The 18,099-nt window shown below is 56.9% G+C and overlaps 1 protein-coding gene across 2 annotated transcripts; it reads left to right on the plus strand.

The window, feature by feature from the left end:
• The first annotated feature begins 4,310 nt into the window (after positions 1 to 4,310).
• TOB2 (transducer of ERBB2, 2) lies at positions 4,311 to 13,479 on the plus strand. 2 transcript variants are annotated; one of them, XM_075153967.1, is made up of 3 exons: positions 4,311 to 4,646; positions 8,478 to 8,623; positions 9,017 to 13,479. In XM_075153967.1, exon 3 carries the CDS (start codon positions 9,103 to 9,105, stop codon positions 10,123 to 10,125), a length of 1,023 nt encoding a protein of 340 aa, XP_075010068.1. In that variant the 5' UTR covers positions 4,311 to 4,646; positions 8,478 to 8,623; positions 9,017 to 9,102; the 3' UTR covers positions 10,126 to 13,479. The 2 variants fall into 2 exon arrangements, with proteins under 2 accessions (XP_075010068.1, XP_075010061.1); XM_075153960.1 differs by lacking the exon at positions 8,478 to 8,623.
• The last annotated feature ends 4,620 nt before the right edge of the window (positions 13,480 to 18,099 follow it).

Raw genomic sequence — 18,099 nt, forward strand, 5'->3', positions numbered from 1 at the left:
TTGCTATAGAGATATGAGTGTCCCCATCCCTTCCCCCATCCCCAAAAATGGCTGAGCATACTTACTTTCTTGGCACTCCCAGTGCCCTCACTTTGACTGCTGGGTATATCGGTCTGCGTTCTGGCAGCAATGAGACTTAAGCTGCCATTTCTAGTCGTTCTGAGTCACTGGGCAGGTGGAGAGAGGGAGGGACAGGCTTTTTCCCCTTTGCCTTGTTTGCTCAGACAGCTCTGGGGAGAATGCCAAATGCTGCTGGTGCTCAGATCAGTTCAGCGCCGCTGCCTTTCTGGTACTTTCAGAGCACGGACGGGACATTGCCCTCAAGCTGCTAATTCAGACAAGGGTAATGGATACAGTTGGGTAGCCCAGAAAAACTCAGCCTTGCTTGCGTGGTAATTATTTCTGTTCACCAGCAAATGAAACCCAGGCAGGGCCCCTAGAAAAGTGCCGTATTTCTTACCTAAAGAAGATTTTAAAGTATTTGTCCAGTAGAAGGAGATTTCCTGGCAGTACTGGAGACCAGACCACATGCTAAAAGGGCGAGCTTCCCTGCAGGGGAGGAATGAGACAAGACGTGTCCTGCTACTGTGTGCCTGCCAAGCTCTGGAAGGGCTTCATCAGACCTTGGAGGCTGAGGCAGCCTGATTCAGGGGCTCCCTGGCTGCCGGCTGTGAAGCACTTGCGTGACAACTGCAGGGAAGGGCGGGAGGGACGCCTGCCTCGCTGTGGCAGCTGAGCCCCCATGGTGCTGCCTGCAAATCCTAATTGCATGGAGCTAAATGTGTCTTCCTGCCATTACTTTTCTAGGTAGGGTCATCGCTTTTTTTTCTTTTTTAATCAAAAGAATGTTATGTAATAAGTAAAAAAAATCCCTTTATTTCAAATATTTACATTGAGGGGGTAACATGGGTCCTCTTGGCCTATTAAGTAATTGGCCTCTGTTGCCAGTACTAACAAGGTATTGCTGCGTTCTGAAACGTAGGTGTTCCCTGTTACTCGACTCTTCAGACCAACTACCAGCCACAGCAAATAGCTCCGTAACACACCTCTGGTCCTTTGAATCATCTAGACCTTGTCTTGACAAAGCCCTTGAGCCCAAAGCATTACCTTTCTTTAAAAAAAAAAACGAAGGTAGGCAAAGGCCTCGAGTTTGCCTGTGAGCTTTCCCTGCGGGAGTTGCATAGACAAAATCCTGCTTCTGAAACCTTATCCACACAGGAGCTGTTATTTTCTCATTACAGGGATCAGCTGGAGATGTTGTTTGCCTGTTTCAGTAGCAGGAAAGAATTTTTCATTTCCTTGAGGTTGTCATGTGACTTGAATATAAAGAGGATTCAGGGTATGGCGGTGTTAATTACTCCCGATTATAACCTGACTGCCCTTCCTTGGCATTAAATAACCCAGTAAAACGAGCTCTGTCCCGGCGGCCTGGCGATTCCTCCCCTCCCCGCGTGCACGTGATTCGGTAGCTTTGCTTTGACGTAATAGCCAAATGGCTGAGAACGCGTGAGTGGATACTGTGACAGAATTCCTCTGCCTGCATGTGTACCAGGGCGACGCGATAATTAAAGGAGCATGGTCAAGGCGCAAGTATTTTAAAGAGCCCTAATGTGTAACACCCTCTTAGTAACACCTTATTAAAAAAACAATAGAATTTTAGAAATGTAATTGCCTTTTTTTCTTAATGATGCTAAAAATAGCACAGTCATTTTAATTTCCTGATCTCTGGCTGACAGCGTGATTTTGTTTCCAGCAAACCAAGGGAGTGTTAGAAAAAAAAATGCGTTCTTTTGTAACTAAATTCCTTCTAAACTAGGAGTGATGAAAATAAGGCTGCTCATAATAGCTCTCATAAATCTTCCCCTTCTTTTCCTCCCCCTTCCCCTGCAGAAGAAAAACAACTTCAAAAGTTGTTGGGCTTTTTTTTTTCAATCAGTGGGAAAATGAGCGAGGACGGCTGCTGTGGCACTGTGGCTGGGAAGGACAGCATTAACAGATTTCTTAACGCGTGGTGTTGACTGGCTTCAAGAGCCGTTCTCTTTGGTGGCAAAGGCAGTGCCTAAGGTGAGGGGCTTATGAGTGACCCAACCCGGAAAGATGCTGAGGATCTTTGTGGAAATGGGGCAAGAGAGGAACTTCGTATTTTTGCACTTGGGAGATGGTTGCTACGGCAAATTATTTAACCAGAGGGACACGGAGCAGCTCAGGAAGCTCTGTGGCCTTTGTCCCTTTTGAAAATGAGCGATAAATTAAACATTCAAATGTCACTCTGTATTATTGAGAAGATCCGATTCCAAGATGGAATGTGACTCACGATGGGATTTTTTTCGGCAATTCCTCAGAACCAAGACAAACGGGACGTTTCACGGGCCAGGCAAGCTACCCCTGCTGCAATGGGGACTGCGGTAGCGCTTTGGTCACCGAGACCTGTTCTCCCTCCCTGGTCTGCTTGTGTCAACTCTTGAGGAAGATGCCGGGAGAGCCTGGAAACGCCGTTCGTGGTGTCCCTTCCGCTTGTTTGGAGCTTTACTCAGCTGAAAAGCTGCCTGACGTGCGGACAGGGAGAGCCCCGTGCCAGTGGCGTCTGTCTGAGGTGACGGCCTCAGGCCTAAGATATGTGGCCTGCAGGTGCCTGTGGGGATTTTTTTCATGTTCTTCAGAACTAGGAGTATGTCTGGTTTAAAATACAGAGCGTGGAGCCGCGTGCGCTGGCAACTGGTGCCTTTTAAACACGTATGGCAATATCGTACGCGAGAAGAATACAGCCACCCCCGTGACGCTTCTCCGTGCGTGGCTGCATTCGGGAACTGGGTGTTGCCGCGCCCGGGCATCCCCTCCTGGCCCGGAGCAAGCGCACTTGGCTTTTCTTCATTGTTGAGTTTTATTTGCGGAATAAAAAGCCATGTGGCGCTAGGTGAGTGCCTTCAGCTTACTAGCGGGTGGCTGAGGCTCAGCCTTCGGGGGTGCAGGAGCCCGCCATCCGCCCGTGACCCGGGGAGGCGCCCGGGTGGCCCCGGGGACGGTCATCTCCGCGGCTGTCCTTCCCCGGGGTGGCATGCAATCCCCGTCTTGCATCAGCCGCGGCGCCGGCTTGCGTAACGGCTCTCCTGGTCGCTACGGCGGGCGAGCCCTGCCCACCCGGCCCGGGAGGAGCCCCCGAGCCCCCGGCGGTGCTGAGCCGGGACAGGCCGCGGCCGCCCTGGCGACTACAACTCCCGGCAGACACTGCGCCGCGCCCGGCACCGCCCCCCCGCGCACACCCCCTTCGGCTCACTGGCTGAGGCGGCGCACCAATCCGAAGGCGCCGCCGGGCCCGGCCAGCCAACGGGAAGGCTGTTGCTAACACGCCGCAGTTATTTTTAGCCCGGCTGCCGCTCGCGCACCTTGCGGGTCCCTCGCCTCCGCCGCGGCCCGGCCGGGCCGGCCCTCCGTTGAAGGCGGAGGCGTACAGGCGTGCGGAGACGAAGTAGTCCGCGTGTTCTGCGCCGCGGGGCGGGGAGCCTGGCTGAGACGCCCTCCCTGCCACGGGGTGCTGGGGCACGGGACCGTGGGGGTGGTTGTGCCTGCTCCTTCCCTCCCTGGGGTGACACCGGCAGGCCTTGCCCCTTGTCCCCTGAGGAGAAGGGCCTGCAGCCCCCCGGTCTGTGTCATAGGTCTGGGGGTCCCGAGGGGTTTGCAGCGGGGGAAGGCGCCGGGGCTGCCCGTTCTCCTCACACTCTTCTGGGCGCCTCGCCCCCAAACTCTCCCGCCCGCGCCGTTAGCGGGGCTTGGGGGTTCCCGCACAGGAGTTCTTGAAGACTTCGCTGGGGCTGCGCAGGGCTGTCCCCTCGGGAGCCCGCATTCCCCAGGGCCCCCTCACCCCGGGGCCGGTTCTGCCACGGAGCCGGGGCCTGACAGCACCACGCCCCCCGGCCTGCTGTGGCGGCTGCTGCCAAGCACTCCTCGTGCGCGGAGCCGAGGAAAATGCCGGCCGGTTCCTTCCCTCCCCGCTCCCGTTCTATCATCTCGCCGTGCCCCCCCGCCTCAGGCTAAGCCGCTTGGGGAAATCCTCAGGTCAATCCTCATCCCCGCTAAACCTCCTGCCCCTTCCTTCCCCTGGCACCCGGAGTCCGGGCGGTCCCCGGTGCCACGCGGCTGGCAGCGCCCCCCGCTGCGGCTGCTGCACCGGCAGCGGCGGGGAGAAAAGAGGAATTAAATCCGCCCCCCCCCCCCGGCCCCGGGGCGCGGCGGGCGGCGGGGCCGAACAGGCGGCGAGGGGAGGGGGAAGTAGTCCCGGCCCGCCCTCCGCGGCCGCATCACGCTGGGCGGGAGCGCGGATCCCTGCGCGGGGTTGCTAAGGGTGAAAGTTTGCCGTGAGTTGGCTCACTTGGGGCCAGGGCGCGGGCGGCTCCGGGCCGGCGGGGCGAGGAGTAGGCGGCGACGGCGACACAGGCACCGGCACCCGCACCTCCACCTCCGGGCGTTCCGCACCACCTCCGGCCTGCGCCGCAGCCCCCCGGGCCCGCCCCGCGGAGGAACCGCACCGCCGGGGATAAGCGAGGGAGGGGACGGGACGGGGCAGAGACCCGCACGCTCCGCCGGCAGCGCCCACGGCCCCCGCCCGCCGACAGCCGCCACCAGCCGCCGGCCCTGGAGCCGAGGACGAAGTAAGTGGGGCCGGGGGTGCTTCCCTCCCCACCCTCCTTCTGGGCCGGGTCCCCCCCCTGCCCGCATCCCCTTTGCGGGCTCGGCCTGAGGGGGCTCATCGTCCCCCTTCCCGCCCCGGGGAGGTAATTTATCCGTCCGTGGAGCGACCGTGCGGCTGCCGGCCCCCGGGGGGGATTAATAGGGCCTCAAGGAGGGGGTGTGAGTGTGAAAGTCATTGGGTCGGCGACGCTTTGCAGTGCCCCAGTTCACCATTTTGTTCGGTCCCCCCCAGCGTGATGGGGGGACGGGGTGCGGCTCAGCCCCGAAAAGGGCAGGCTGGGCCCGGGGGCGGCGGCGGGCACCCTGGGCTGCCGGGGAAAGGGAGGGGTGTCGCCGGGCTGTCTCCCTTCCCGCACGGCGGATGCAACCCCCGCGGGCTCCGGGGGGGGAGAAGCCCAGCGACAACAAAGGCGCTGCCGGGGCTGGGCTGGGCGCCGCCGGCCGCCCCTCTCCCGGCGGAGGGGCCCTGCCTCCCCCGTGAAGGCGAAGGGGGTCCCGGCCGAGGTGCCCTTCGCGGGCACGGCCGCTCCTGGGAAGGGGTCGTGCGGCTGCGGGGAAGGTCAGGCCTGGGTTTCCTTCGGGGGTGCTGCACCCACCCGCCCACCCCCCGGTCCTCTGGACCTCGGGGGCCGCTGCGGTGCCCCGCCGGGCGTGCGAGGCCCGCAGCTCGCCCTTGGGGAGGGACCTTGCCCCCCTCCGTCGAAGGGCTCTTTTGGGGACCTTGTTTGCGACCCCGCGTGTCCCATCGGGGAGACGGGGACAGGCAGCGGGGGCGGAGGGGGGGGACGGACACGGGGCTTGTGGCCTCCTGGGCTCCGTCCCGCAGCCGTGGGGCGGGGGGAGGCTGCTGTGGGGTGGGGACGCGCCTCCCCGTGCCTGCCGAGAGGGAGAGGGAGGGGAAGGGTAGCAGGGGGCGGCTGCCCGGCGGTCCCGAGCGCCGGGCCGCGGGGCGTGTTCCCCGCCGTGGGCAGCGCCGGGGCGGGCGGGCCGCCAGGGCGCATGTGCCGTGGAAAATTTTGTGCCCTGCCCCGCCGAGCGAAGCGCCGGGCCGGGCCGGCCGCGGGGCGCGACGGGAGGCGTAGTCCAGGGGCGAAGTAGGTCGCGGGGCGGGGAAGGGGGGCGAGGACTACAACTCCCAGGGTGCCCCGCGGCAGCGGGGGAGGGGGAGAGGGCGGTTGTCCGGCCGGGTCACCAGAAATGGCCGCTCTCCCGGGGAGGGGGCTGCCGGCCGCCTGTCTCGGGTGCGTCCCCGGAGGGCCGCTCGCCTCGGGTGGGGGAACCCCTCCGCCGCCCGTGGGCGGGATGGGGGCCCTTGTTCCGGGTGGGTGTGGCGTGCCGTGGGACCGCAGGTCGTCGTGGCAGCCGTCTTTTAAAGTCACTGCAAACGGCGCTGGCCAGGGTGGGGCGGCAGCCGGTTCCCGGGGGCCGGACCTCTCTCGGGAGCTTGGAGGGCTACTGGCAAGGTCACCCGCCGTGTTTGCGTAGCGAGGAGGAGAGGGCATCGTTCCCGCGTTTGCTCTCCTCTGATGCAAGTGATTATTTGGCCGCTCTCCTTCAGCACGTAGGTGTGCTGATAAACGGGGGTCTGAGGGGGCTCCTGCATTCCCTCCGCAGAGCAGAGGAACAGCCCTTTGTTCCCTGCCGGCACCTCGGTGTTCTGCCCACGGTGCAGTAAGCCTTTGCCAACATTTCCAGAGTAATGTGGGCAAGCCTCTCTTTATGGAAGACTTGTCAGAATACCTTTTACAATTGATATTTAGTTGTTTCTTGTCTTGGAGCCATGCTGCTTCAGCTGGTTTTCTTTTATTTTATTACTATGTTATCACATTTTGCTGCAGTAGAAAGAAATTGAGGGGGTCCTCCTGGAGCACATCTTACCATGTCAACAGCCTGAGGAGTCAGTGGTATCTCTAACTTTTCTTGCCTTCTGCAAATATCAGCTATATGCAGCTACCTTGGCAGCTGTTGGTATTATTAGGCTAATTAACTCATCTTTTTCATAGTCAAGGTACAGAGTATTCCCCTTTTAGGAAGGAGGAGTACTTCTTAAAGAAAAGAAAAAAGGAGGCAGTGATTTATAATTGTATCTCCTTGCTGTCTTCTGCAGAAGGTTGATGAGGATGTGGGCTCCTCAAAGTATATTGAGACATTTGTGTTGCAAATAGGGTGGTAATAAATTTTGGCCTTTGCTCCTTTCCCAATTTGTAATTTCTGATTTCTTAATAGATTTTGGATCTGGAGTAGAATTTATCACATGAGTTTAAAAGATTTACAAACTGGCTGTTCTCTTCCTGCTTAATTTGCTGGGATCCCAAGCTGTCCTCTCCCTTGGATGCCTCAAAGCCAAAGCAGCGAGAGCGCTCCATGTAATCCCCCCTTGAGGTAGTATGGGCCGTATAAGCTCTTGTTAATGTTTAAGTGTGCTCTTTCAGGGGTTTGCTTCGTGCCGTGTTCTCTGGAAAAGGCCCCGTCTCCGTGCCGAGACTCTTGCCTTCTGAAAATGGCTTCTCCCTGCTGTTCTCTGAAAAACTCTGGTTGCGTATTTCTTTGGTGTTCATCTGTTCTTATTTGAACTTGGTCAGGTCTCAGTGACCTACCAAAAGTTGTTACACTAAAGTAATTCCTTAAAGCAGGTTTTAAAGGCAAGACTTCTTTCCCTCGTTCCTGTGCTTTTTCTTGTTGCTAAGTCAAACCCAAAGGGGATTCCTTCCAGAACCGACCACCTTGTTGGCGGATTTGAGGTGTGGGATCTGCTTCTGGTTACCATCGTCCTGAAGCCAAGCCTCTCTGAACTCGGACTAGTACAGAAAAAGCATAGAATCTGCACCCCCTTTTTGTGTAGTAAAGCCTCAAAATACTTGAGGGTTTCTTTAAAATTTATTTAATCCTTCTTGTCCGCTAAACTAGACCAAGCCAACAGGTCCAGTCAGTTTTTTCTTCCTCCTGACCTATGCCAGCGTGGTTACCTGGTTGTGCTGCTGGGACTCCCGGCTTTTCAGGGGAATGCTGACACCGCATGTTTGTACTCCATCCCCACCCCCAAATAATTGGCACACGTCGTAAACATTGGCTTGAGTGCTGCGTGAGAGCATCCCTGAAGCCCATTTTAGGAAGACGGTTGAACACGGTGTGTCTGTTTGAGCAAGGTGAGGGCAGCTGAAGACAGAGCGGCCTCTGACTAAGCTGCCAATTAAAAACTGGATATTCTGCTTCCCTCTGGAGAGGCGTGGAGGCTACTGGAAGTGTGCTTCCTCTTAAAATATCTGTGGGATTTGTTTTCTTTGGACGGGTGACAGAGCACAGTGCTGACCTACCTGGGGGTTTTTTGTACCCAGACGAACATTGTTTGCAAATCTGTGTATAATGGGAGAGTTGAGTGTTGTGGTTTTGCATTGTGCTTTTGTGGGTTCTCTCCATTTCAGAGGCTTCCTCACGAGGGAGGGAGGGAGGATTACTTCAGTCTTTGGCAAGCAATTTCAGTTTTTATTAAGTAGGTACCTGATCCTGGCAGAGCTCATCTTCCCTCTGCGCCAGGGATAAGCGATGTGAACTGTATTGGACAGGCTGTTGGCACGTGTGTGTTTTGTGACCCCACGCACGTTTCCCGCCCCCCTCTGCCCCTCAACTGAATTAAACTGGGATTTTAGGCTTGTAGCTAGGCAGAGCCCCAACTGGGTACGCTTAATAAGATATACACCTGCCAGTCAAGGGGATAGTAAACACGGGCTGGCAGCTGGTGCCTCAGCACCCTCCCTCGCTCCTTCTCGTTCCTTCTGCGCCTGTGCCAGCAGGACGCGGCACCCGGCACGACCACCCGGCGTCCCGGAGGAGAGGCTGGCCCTGCCGTCCTGAGTGCGAGCGGGTCTCTGCACAAGCTGCTGAGCGAGTCACGAGGCTGTTCGGGGGGTGCGCTTATGTTCTGGAGAGGCTGGTGCAGGTGAGCTGTGCTGGAAGCAGCTGAATTGCCAGGGCATAGTGAGGCGTGTTAGATGTGCTGAAATAGCTCTGCCAGAGCAGACAGTTGGCCTGCCGGGTTTCAGCAGCGGTACTTGGCAGCAAGGTGAGTATAATGTACGTGCCTGTGTGTGGGTAGTAGCTACACCCTTATTTCTTCTGTAGAGGAGCAGGAAGACTCCTCCCAACCAGCATCTCTCTGTTTTGAGGGTCAGTAGATTTGAGGTGACTCTCCTAGAGAGCATCACTGCTTGTTAGTGTTTGTGCAAACTGCTCATTCTGCTTTTGTTAATGAAAAAGCGCGGCCGTTCATCTCAACAGGTGGAGAGTTGTTGTGTTCTCTCATCTTCATCCATCCTTTTCTCTCTTTCCCTAGGTCCGTTTGGAGCCAAACCTTGTCTATGTGTGTGTCGTTTTGTCTCTTTTAATACACTGCCCTGACTTGCTTGCTGCGAAGGGAGTATGCATCTGGAGATCAAAGTTGCTCTTAACTTCATCATCTCATACCTGTACAACAAGCTTCCTCGGAGGCGGGCAGACCTGTTTGGTGAGGAGCTAGAGCGCCTGCTGAAGAAGAAATATGAGGGTCACTGGTACCCGGAGAAGCCTCTGAAGGGATCTGGCTATCGCTGTGTTCATATAGGGGAGACGGTGGATCCGGTGGTGGAGCTGGCGGCCAAGCGGAGCGGGCTGGCCGTGGAGGATGTGCGCGCCAATGTGCCGGAAGAGCTGAGTGTCTGGATTGATCCTTTTGAGGTTTCCTACCAGATCGGCGAGAAGGGCTCTGTTAAGGTCCTCTACCTGGATGACAGCGAGGGCTGCAGCGCCGTGGAGCTGGACAAAGAAATCAAGAGCAGCTTCAACCCCGACGCCCAGGTATTTGTCCCTATCGGCAGCCAGGACAACTCGCTGTCCAACTCTCCGTCCCCCTCCTTCGGCCAGTCGCCTAGCCCCACCTTCATCCCTCGCTCTGCCCAGCCCATCACTTTCACCACTGCCACCTTTGCTGCCACAAAGTTCGGCTCTACCAAGATGAAGAAGGGCGGAGGAGCCGGAGGAGGGGGCGGCGGAGCAGGGGCTGGGCAGCAGCCGAGGATGGTCAGGTCTCCCACCACCAACCTGCTGAAGCACAAGGGCCTCTCCCTGTCTATGCACTCTCTGAACTTCGTCGGGAGCGCTGGGAGCCAAGCCCCGCAGTCGCAGCTCTCCCCCAACGCCAAGGAGTTCGTTTACAGCGGCGGGTCGCCGGGAGCCAGCAGTCTCTTCTTCGACGGTGTTGCCAGTGAGAGCCAGGCCAGCAGCATCCCACCGACATCGCCGTTCAACACCGGCACGGGTGGTACCTTTGATATGGCTCAGGTCTTCGGTGGCAGCACCAACAGCCTCTTTTTGGAGAAGTCTCCCTTCGTGGAAGGACTCAGCTACAACCTGAATGCCATGCAGTATCCCAGCCAGTCGTTCCAGCCTGTCGTCCTGGCCAACTGAACACAAGGAAGGAGAGTATTTTGGGACGGGGGGGTGGGGGGGAACAAGAACAAAACAAACAAAAAAGAGGGAGAGAAAAGAAAACTAGAAATATACAGAAAATATTCAAATCTTATAAATATAGCTTCTTGGGAAAAGAGAGAGCCCAGTGTTGTTGCGCTGTGCTGGCAACGCTCCTGAAGCACTGACTTGTTTTTTAACTCAGTCCCTGTGCTTTTTTCCTACTCATTTTTACTCCTTAAATGAGTCTTGGGATTTTTTCGGTTTGTGTTCCCCCTTCCCCCACCCCAGCCCAGGACTGGTGCAACCATAGGTCACAATGCTCCTGATTCCCTGCACCCACCCCCCAGCGCTGGACACAGGGTCCTTCCACCGGGTGTAGGGACATCTTTTTCGTACCACCTCGCTGGAGGAGGGACAGGGAGAGGATGAGTCAGTGTTGGTGGAGATACACACGCTCTTGTGGCATGATAGCCAGAAATGGGTGGGTGGGATTGCTTTTCTGTTATGGCTCTGCGTGTAGACGGAGAGCATCTACTGTGCCCACAGGCGTAGACCGTTGCGCTGTTGTTGCTCCAGGCTCTCCAGCCCGGGCTGGTGTCAGCTGTTTTGTCTGTGTGCTGAAAAGCACTAACTCTTCTCCTTGACCGCCTCCCAGCACGTAGCGGGGAGGGCAGAGCGTTACTGTGAAATGGCTTCTTCCTGCTCCCTTCCTCATCTGCACTTCCAGCCGCGGCTACAGGAGAACAGCGCTTTGAACTGAGTCGCTCTGGTTATCGTCCCCTTCTGTGCGTGAGCGAGGGGGCCTTTCTGTGCCCTCTCGGGGCCGGCCGGTCGGTCCGGGTGACAGCCGTGCGGTGTAGAAACACTCTGTCCCTGCGGCTGGGGGAGGTGGCGCTGAGCCAGGTGGCCCCACTTGGATCCTGCCCCAGCTTCCCGGACGTTGTCCCCAGCAGCAGGGGCCAGCGTCCACCGGCAGTCATCTGGGGTGGCCTCTTGGGTCTGAGTTCTCGTTCCCTGCTGTGAATTCACCTTCTTGTCTCGGAGAGGAAATTTCTTCTTTTTTAGTTAGAGAGGCAGCACTACTTTTGAGGAAGAGAAAGGGCTATGTTGTTGAAGCTGCTCTCTTGAGTGGTAGCGTAAGAGTTTGTGCTTTTGGCCAGGTATACACCTGGCTAAATCCCCTCCCCCGCCCTTCTGGAGGAGCGGGAGGAGGTGGCTGATCTGGTGTGGAAGGGAAGCACCTAGCGTAAACTCATCATTCCAGCCAGATCACATCAGCGCAGACGGCAGCAGGCTTAGAGCAGAGCGGGGATGGGCGCTCCAAAGGCGAGCGGCCATCCCAGCGTGTGAATGTACGGTGCCTCCCCGCCGCAGGGCCGGGATCTGGGAATGCCTCTGCAGCTTTCCCCGGGACGGGCGGTAGTGGCTTTTCAGCTAGGTCGCTTCTGTGTCAGGGACTCCAGAACCCACCTTCACAGGAAGCCGAAGGAGGGCTGCTTTTTGCCCAGGCAGGGTGGAGGCTCTCTGGTGGAAAGGAGGACTGCTTGGAAGCTGTTGTGGGAGTATGGGAGCGTGCGAAGAGGAGAGAGATGGAGATGATGAGACTCCAGTCTTTGAAGTTCTCAGTTTAAAAGAAGAATAAGCTTTTTGCTGCCTCCCAAACCTGAGGTTTAGTTTTCTTTTAATGGTGTCTCTGGAGCACCCTGTGAAACCCACTTCTCCTGTATCTGTCGAACCAACGTGCTCTTTCAAGACATCCCTGTTTCAGGGGAGATGGGCTTGAACTCGTGTTTTTCTTGCTCCCTTCCCTCGAGCTGAGATGAAGGCACTCCAGCCCTCTTGTAGTTGTGTTGCCAGTGAGCCTTTGCAGAGGTAACGGGCTGTCCCAGGGCGACTGCCACTGCCTGGAGCTCTTCAAGGGGAATTTCCAGCGCACCCTTCCCCTCGCTGGGTGACTGGGGGAGGCACAGTCCCGACCTTACACCCAGCGTGGGTTCCCGAGCAGGCTGCTTGCCATCGAGCTATGACCAACGCGGCGGATGGGCGAGGAGAGCAGGGCCCAGCTAGCTTCCCCCAAACCGGCACCCGCAGCCTCAACCCTGCAGGTGTCCAGACCAGGACAAGTTGCTGAGGAATGGCTGAGCTGTTGGGTTTCCCTTTTTTCAAACATTACCACTGCCACCCCGTCCTTCTCCCTGGGAGTGTGCTGCTGAGTACCAGCCCACTTGCCACACTGGACTGAGGGGCGCTCAGCCCGCCATCGCGGGACCCGATCCAGTTGCCCCCCACCGTCCCCACATCTGGCAAAGCCACCTGTGAGCCGCTGCCGCGGGACAGCGTGCTCTCCTCTGGCACAGGGAGGGAGGGGAGAGGTGGGGATGCCCCCCGGCCACCTGCTTGTGTGTGTGAAGCTTTGATGATGCTTTGCCCTGCCACACGTATTATACCTGCTTTAAAAATAGTGGTGTGAGTGGAAGGAGGAAAAGAGGAGGGACCAACCTCTTTGTATCTTAAAAGGAAAAAAGCGTGCTTCAGAAACGTTCCTCCAGCGTCAGGCAGCAATGGAAACTAACGGCCTTTTCGGGTCTTTTCTAGTCTTGGATGTAGGCGTTCAGCTTCAGTTTTATTTTTTAAAAACCTGCACTAATTTACCTGGTTTCTTAGGAAGAGAAGAGAGAAATTTTTTTTTAACTTTTATTTTTTATGGGTTTGTGTTCTTTTTGTTGATGTCCGTTTGTATTGAATAATTTGCTACATTTGTAAAATGTAAGAGGTATATATAATATATGTATATTTCTAACGTAAAAAAACTGTAATTTTTTTCTTTTCAAGATTTTTTCTTAAAAAGAGGAGAGAAAAAACATATTTTTTCAGGAAAAAACTTTAAAAAAAAAAGAAGTGGTGAAGATTCCTTTCTCCCCACTCAGCCTCCCTCCTTTCCCTCCCGCCCCTCTCCGAGGAGTGAATCGACAGTTGCCTTTTGGAGAGAATGAGTGAAAGAGGACAGAAGTCTGTATGTCTCCAAGCAGAGGGTTTCCGTGTGTGCTCTGCTTGGGTTTCTTTCTGAGAAGGGGGCTACTGAGAGGGGGAACCAGGGGGTTGCTGTCTTTTTTTTTTTTTTTGGTCTTTTTTTTTTTTTCTTTAGCGAAGGAGGAATACAATCAGAGTTTTGTATTCAGAATGTTGTGCAATATTTTGGAACGGGACATTGGTGTGTCTAGAGATTTAGTTAAAAACAAAACAAAACAAAAAAAAAAAACAAAAAAAAAAACACAAAAAGGTTGATCAAATCTGTACAGTTTCTATTGTTCCAGATTTTTTTAAGTTTGTATTAAAAGCATGATATAATAACGGGTTGTCGTGTGGTGTGTGCTCGGTGGGGAGAGAACACCTCTGCCATGCCTGTTGCCGGGCGAGGAGGGATGCGGCCGCCTTCCCTGCCCGCCTTTGGATGAACCGGCACTTGGCGTCTTCCTCTCGCAGGCAAGGTCGCTGGTTTGCGGCGCGCTCAGCGGAGGTTTCGTTGCGTTAGGAATAGCCTGGTGATGCCCACGCTTGTGCAACGCGACAGGGCAGCTGTCTCCCTGACCTCTCGCGCTGCCAAGAATAGCAGCGGCATAGGAAAAAGTGGCGGCGTGCCTGGCCTCCCCGGGTCCTGCTGTGATTTGGCTCCCTGGGGCTGGGGGGAGAGCGGGGAGCGGGACGCTTTGCCTTTGGTGCCTCGGGGGCCTGCAGTCAATCCGCAGAGTTCCTAAAATACCTGGCTTCTGCGGCACCTCGCCAGGGCCGTCGCCTGCAGCCATCGCCTGCAGGGCTGGGATCTGTCTGGTGTCATGGCACGGCGGGGCTGGGGGGGGGATGAAGCCTTCCCAGGCAGTGGTTTTGGCAGAGGGGGTGCTGTTTGGGGCTTGATTTCTCTCCCCTCTGTGCAAACCAGTTTGGGTTTATCCTGGGGCTAAGCAAGGGGTACTTGCTAAGCAAGGGAAGCCTCAAGGTGCGTGTGCAGGCCATGCACTCCCTACTGCGAATGTGCATCCAAGGTGACTTCTCATAGCAGGCTGGGCTTGAAGCTGGATATGAGAATAAGCAGTGATGATTAAGGTCTGATTTTGTTTCTCTTTTCTTTCTTACTTCTCATTGTTCGGCTCTAATCAGAATTTCTGTCAGAGGGAGCTGCTCCTTTTTAGCGAAATGAGGTGAGATGAGGAAGGAGCTGAAATGCCTGTCCCACCCCATGTGTGCCGGGTGGCTGTGTAACCCAGCTTCCCCAGCCCCACCGCGCTCCTGCTGCCTCCTGCTCGAGGGGTGCCTCGCAGCTCCCTGCGCCGCCTCCTTAAAAAGCTTTTGAAGGGAGCTGCTCTGAATGTACTTGGGGAAACCAAAGGTGGAGCTGGTACTGGCTGCTGGCTCCCACTAGCATCCTTACCCATGCCCCCTCAGCCCCTCTAGCCTGAATTTCTTCCTGGAAGAGCTCACGCTGCTTTGCCCTTGGCTTTGCAAGCCCCAGGAGCTGGGCTGCTGCTTGCGCCTGTTGCGCGCCACGTGACTGTCACACTCTGCTAAGCAACAAAACTATTTTTTCCCCTTTGTGTCTCAAACCCCTTGTAATCATTTATCTAAAGCACGCACAAACGCTTGCCCTTAGACATGTTTCTGGAAATGGAAAATCGAGGGCGAGCGTGTGCCTTCCTGATCCTTGCCCTGCATTTGCTCGGCTGTGACGCAGGGAGGCACGGAGCCTTTCCCTTTTTGGCCACAGGTATGCCAAGCGGTAGGGCCTGGAGTTAGTTTACAGCTGATAGCTGCGCAGCCTGGGCAGGGATTAGGGAAGAGGGTTGGTAGAACCTCATTCCTCATGAGGTATTCGCCCCTGTGCTGTCTCAGGAGCCTGAAGGGGGTGGGGAGGTGAAAGGCCCGCCTGGAAGCAGTGTGCAGGGACGGAGATCTGCCCTCCGTCGGCCTTCAGAGAGGAATGGAGCTGCCAGAGCCCCGTGTTCGGCCGGTGCGGTGTGGTGCCTGGGTGTGGGAATATTTGCTGAGTGTTTGGGCAGTGACCGGCTCGGTCACCGGATAGGGTGCACCAGCAAGGCACGGCAACAAGATGGGACTTGTCTTCTGAAACCTCCAAAGCGAGGGGCATGGGGGTGTTGTTTAGACACTCGTCACAGGGGACTCCGTTATTAAGAAGGAAACTTGCAACTTGAGTTACTGAGCGGGCGGGCTCCCACCTGAGAGGAGGAGACAGCTTGGGTAGAAAATGCCACGCTTCAGCCTTGGGCTTTTCAGTCTGTGACAGCAGCACTTTCTGACACGAATCGGGCTGTTCTGGGAGAGGGAGGCGGCCGGCGCCCAGAGGAAAGCCTTATGCAAGCATGAAAAGCTGTCTGTAAGGCTGCCGTGGCCTGGACTGTGTTTTAAATACAGGCCCAGCAAAACAGCCCAAGTTTGCTCCGGCAGGAGAGCATCTCCTGCTGCCCCAGAGCCTCCCGGAGGCTTGGGATTATTGGGATTGAATAGCGCAGGCACCGCCGACAGCGGGTGCCTCTCCGTGCCCCGGCACTTGCCGACGGGCCAGGACCTAGAGGTGGAAAAACACCGCTGGTGGGGGGGCCGGGACCCGCCGAGTCCTTGGCGTCCCCGAGGAGCGCTCCTGCCAACGCCACCTGCTCCCCGCTCACGTGGCTGCACCCGGCGGGTGCGAGGGGCAAGGCTGACGCCACCGTCACGGAGGGACGGCCAGGTCTTCCCACCCCGCGTGCGTCCTCCGCCGGAACGCAGGCACCAGCCCAGAGGCAGGCCGTGGCCAAGGTTACCCGCCTCCCAAACCTTGTGCTTTTTCCTTTGGATTCTATGGCCGGGCTCCAATTCAAACACGGCCAGGAACACGCTCGCCCTGGCCCTTGCAGAGCTCTTCTTCCACTGTCCCCCCTGCTGCCGCCTGCGTTGTCACCTCCAGAAATCCAATCTGCTTTTTATAAAGCTGCTAAAGAGTGAAGCTTTCAGCCCCAAGACGCCTCGGTGAAGGCTAAGCCCCAGCCGGCACGCATGGTGCTTTTGAATCGTACCAGTCAGCGAAGGGCCAATTTGCGTGACGGCCAATTTGTGCATGGCCATTGCCAGCGGTAAAAGTGACTCCAGCATGGTAAGTGCGTGTGCCGGGGAGGGACACGTGAGGTTTTTTTCCCCAGGAAGCCCTCAGAGGCACGGCAGCGGGCTAGGAAAAGGAGATGTCTGCGAAGGAGGTTCAGGGTCAAATTTTGCCGCTTTGCCTTGAGGAGGGGCAGGGAATGGTGCAGGTGGAGACGTGGGGCAACTCGCTCCCTTTTCACTGAACGCCAAGGAGGCAAGCGTGGTCCCCGTGTTATTCTGCAGTTGTTGAGACCTAGTTGAGGGGTTTTTTTGCTTATTTTTGTTGGCCTCGCGCAGCCTGCTGTACTGCCGGCGCAGCCTGAGTGCTGAAGGAAGCAGATCCCCAGGAGACAGCATGTCCCTCCCACTTGGCAGGGTGTTTCCACCAAGGACAAAGTTTTCCTTCGAGTGAATCAGCCAGAAACTGCTTGCAGAAGGTGCAGCTGGGGCTTTCATCAGAAAAAAAAAAAAACCAAACCCAAAATAATCCACAGAAGGTGATGTGTAAGGAGGGCAACAGGCAATGTTGCTGCAGCAGGACACGTTTCTTCCATGGGCCTCACTTTGCCTGCAGAGCTCAGCGAATTCACACCAGGGCCGAGAGCAGCTTCCCTCAGCAACAGGCGCTTTTGCATCTCCTGATCTTCCTGCGGTCGTGTTCGGCGTCAACACGTGCTGCTCCGGGTCCCACAGAGGCCTGAGCAACACCACAGCAGGCCCTGGGTGCCTCTCCAAAAATCTGCCAAGGTCACCCTCCGTCCCTGCCTCTGCCCAGCATCGCTGTGCGTGCCCGGCTGCAGCCGGGAGGACGCACCGGTGTCAGCCGCAGAGCCTGCCGCCTGCCGAAGCGGCGGCGCTCGCACAACGCACGGGGCAGGTGAGGGGCCGTGGGCACAGCAGGAAGACCGGGGGGGACCGAAGAGACCTCATCTGCCGGGGGAGCGCTGGGGTTTGCATCTTTGGGGGGGACAGACTGGCAGCATGGCGGAGAACATGGGGGAAAAGAGCAGCAGAGGTATCTGAAAGACCAGGAACGTGAGCCAGGGAAGGACTGAGGAGCAGAGGGAAGGAGGACAGCACCCTGGGGACATCCGAGGTGTTTACACGAAGGCGCAAACGTCGCAGGGAGGCGAAGGAGGCTGGAACTCCCCGTTTCCCTTTACCACCCAGTGAAACGGTGCGTGTCCTGGTGACCCAACATGGGCGGCAGCTGCGTAGGCCTCCTTCCCGGCTGGCACAGCCTCCCCGTCCCCACCTGGCTCCCTGCTTGTCACATTCTCACGCACGATCGTCCTCTGACTCTTCCCTCTGGGCTGGTCCTGACACGGTGATTCCGCTCTGGGGATGGAGTCACAGCGCCGTCATTGCCTCCCGCACAGACGTGGAGACGCCGAGGCCTGGGGAGGGGACGCGGCTTCACTACGCTCGGGACCGGCACCCATCGGCCTCTCCTGCTGCCTCACGCTGACCCCGCCAGCGCCGGGAGCTGCCCCGAGTGGGAAAGGAGATGACGCAGAGGGACGGGATGGAGACGTGCCAGGGGAGGACAGCTTATCCCTTGCAGCCACGCCATTGCCAGCCATCCACCGAGGAAGGGAAAGGACTTGACAAACCCAGATGAAAATAGGACCCAACAAAATAAACCCAGAAAGGGCGCAGGTGGGCTGTGATGCTCCGAGGCAGAGCCAAAGGTGCCCGTCGCTGCGGAGGAGAGCAGCCTCGCTGCATAAGCAGTCGCTGTTGGACAGGGCCTTGAATGCTATAACCGACAGCCTAAGTGCTAACACATCAGCACGGGGAACAACAAATTGCTGATTTTTGGAAACATAAGCAAAGAAACTT

The sequence above is a fragment of the Calonectris borealis genome, chromosome 1 (genome assembly GCF_964195595.1).
Source record: "Calonectris borealis chromosome 1, bCalBor7.hap1.2, whole genome shotgun sequence".
NCBI classification, from domain to species: domain Eukaryota; kingdom Metazoa; phylum Chordata; class Aves; order Procellariiformes; family Procellariidae; genus Calonectris; species Calonectris borealis.

Excerpts from the sequence above, each read along its gene's own strand:
- TOB2 (XM_075153967.1), top strand. The coding sequence starts at position 9,103 with ATGCATCTGGAGATCAAAGTTGCTCTTAACTTCATCATCTCATACCTG.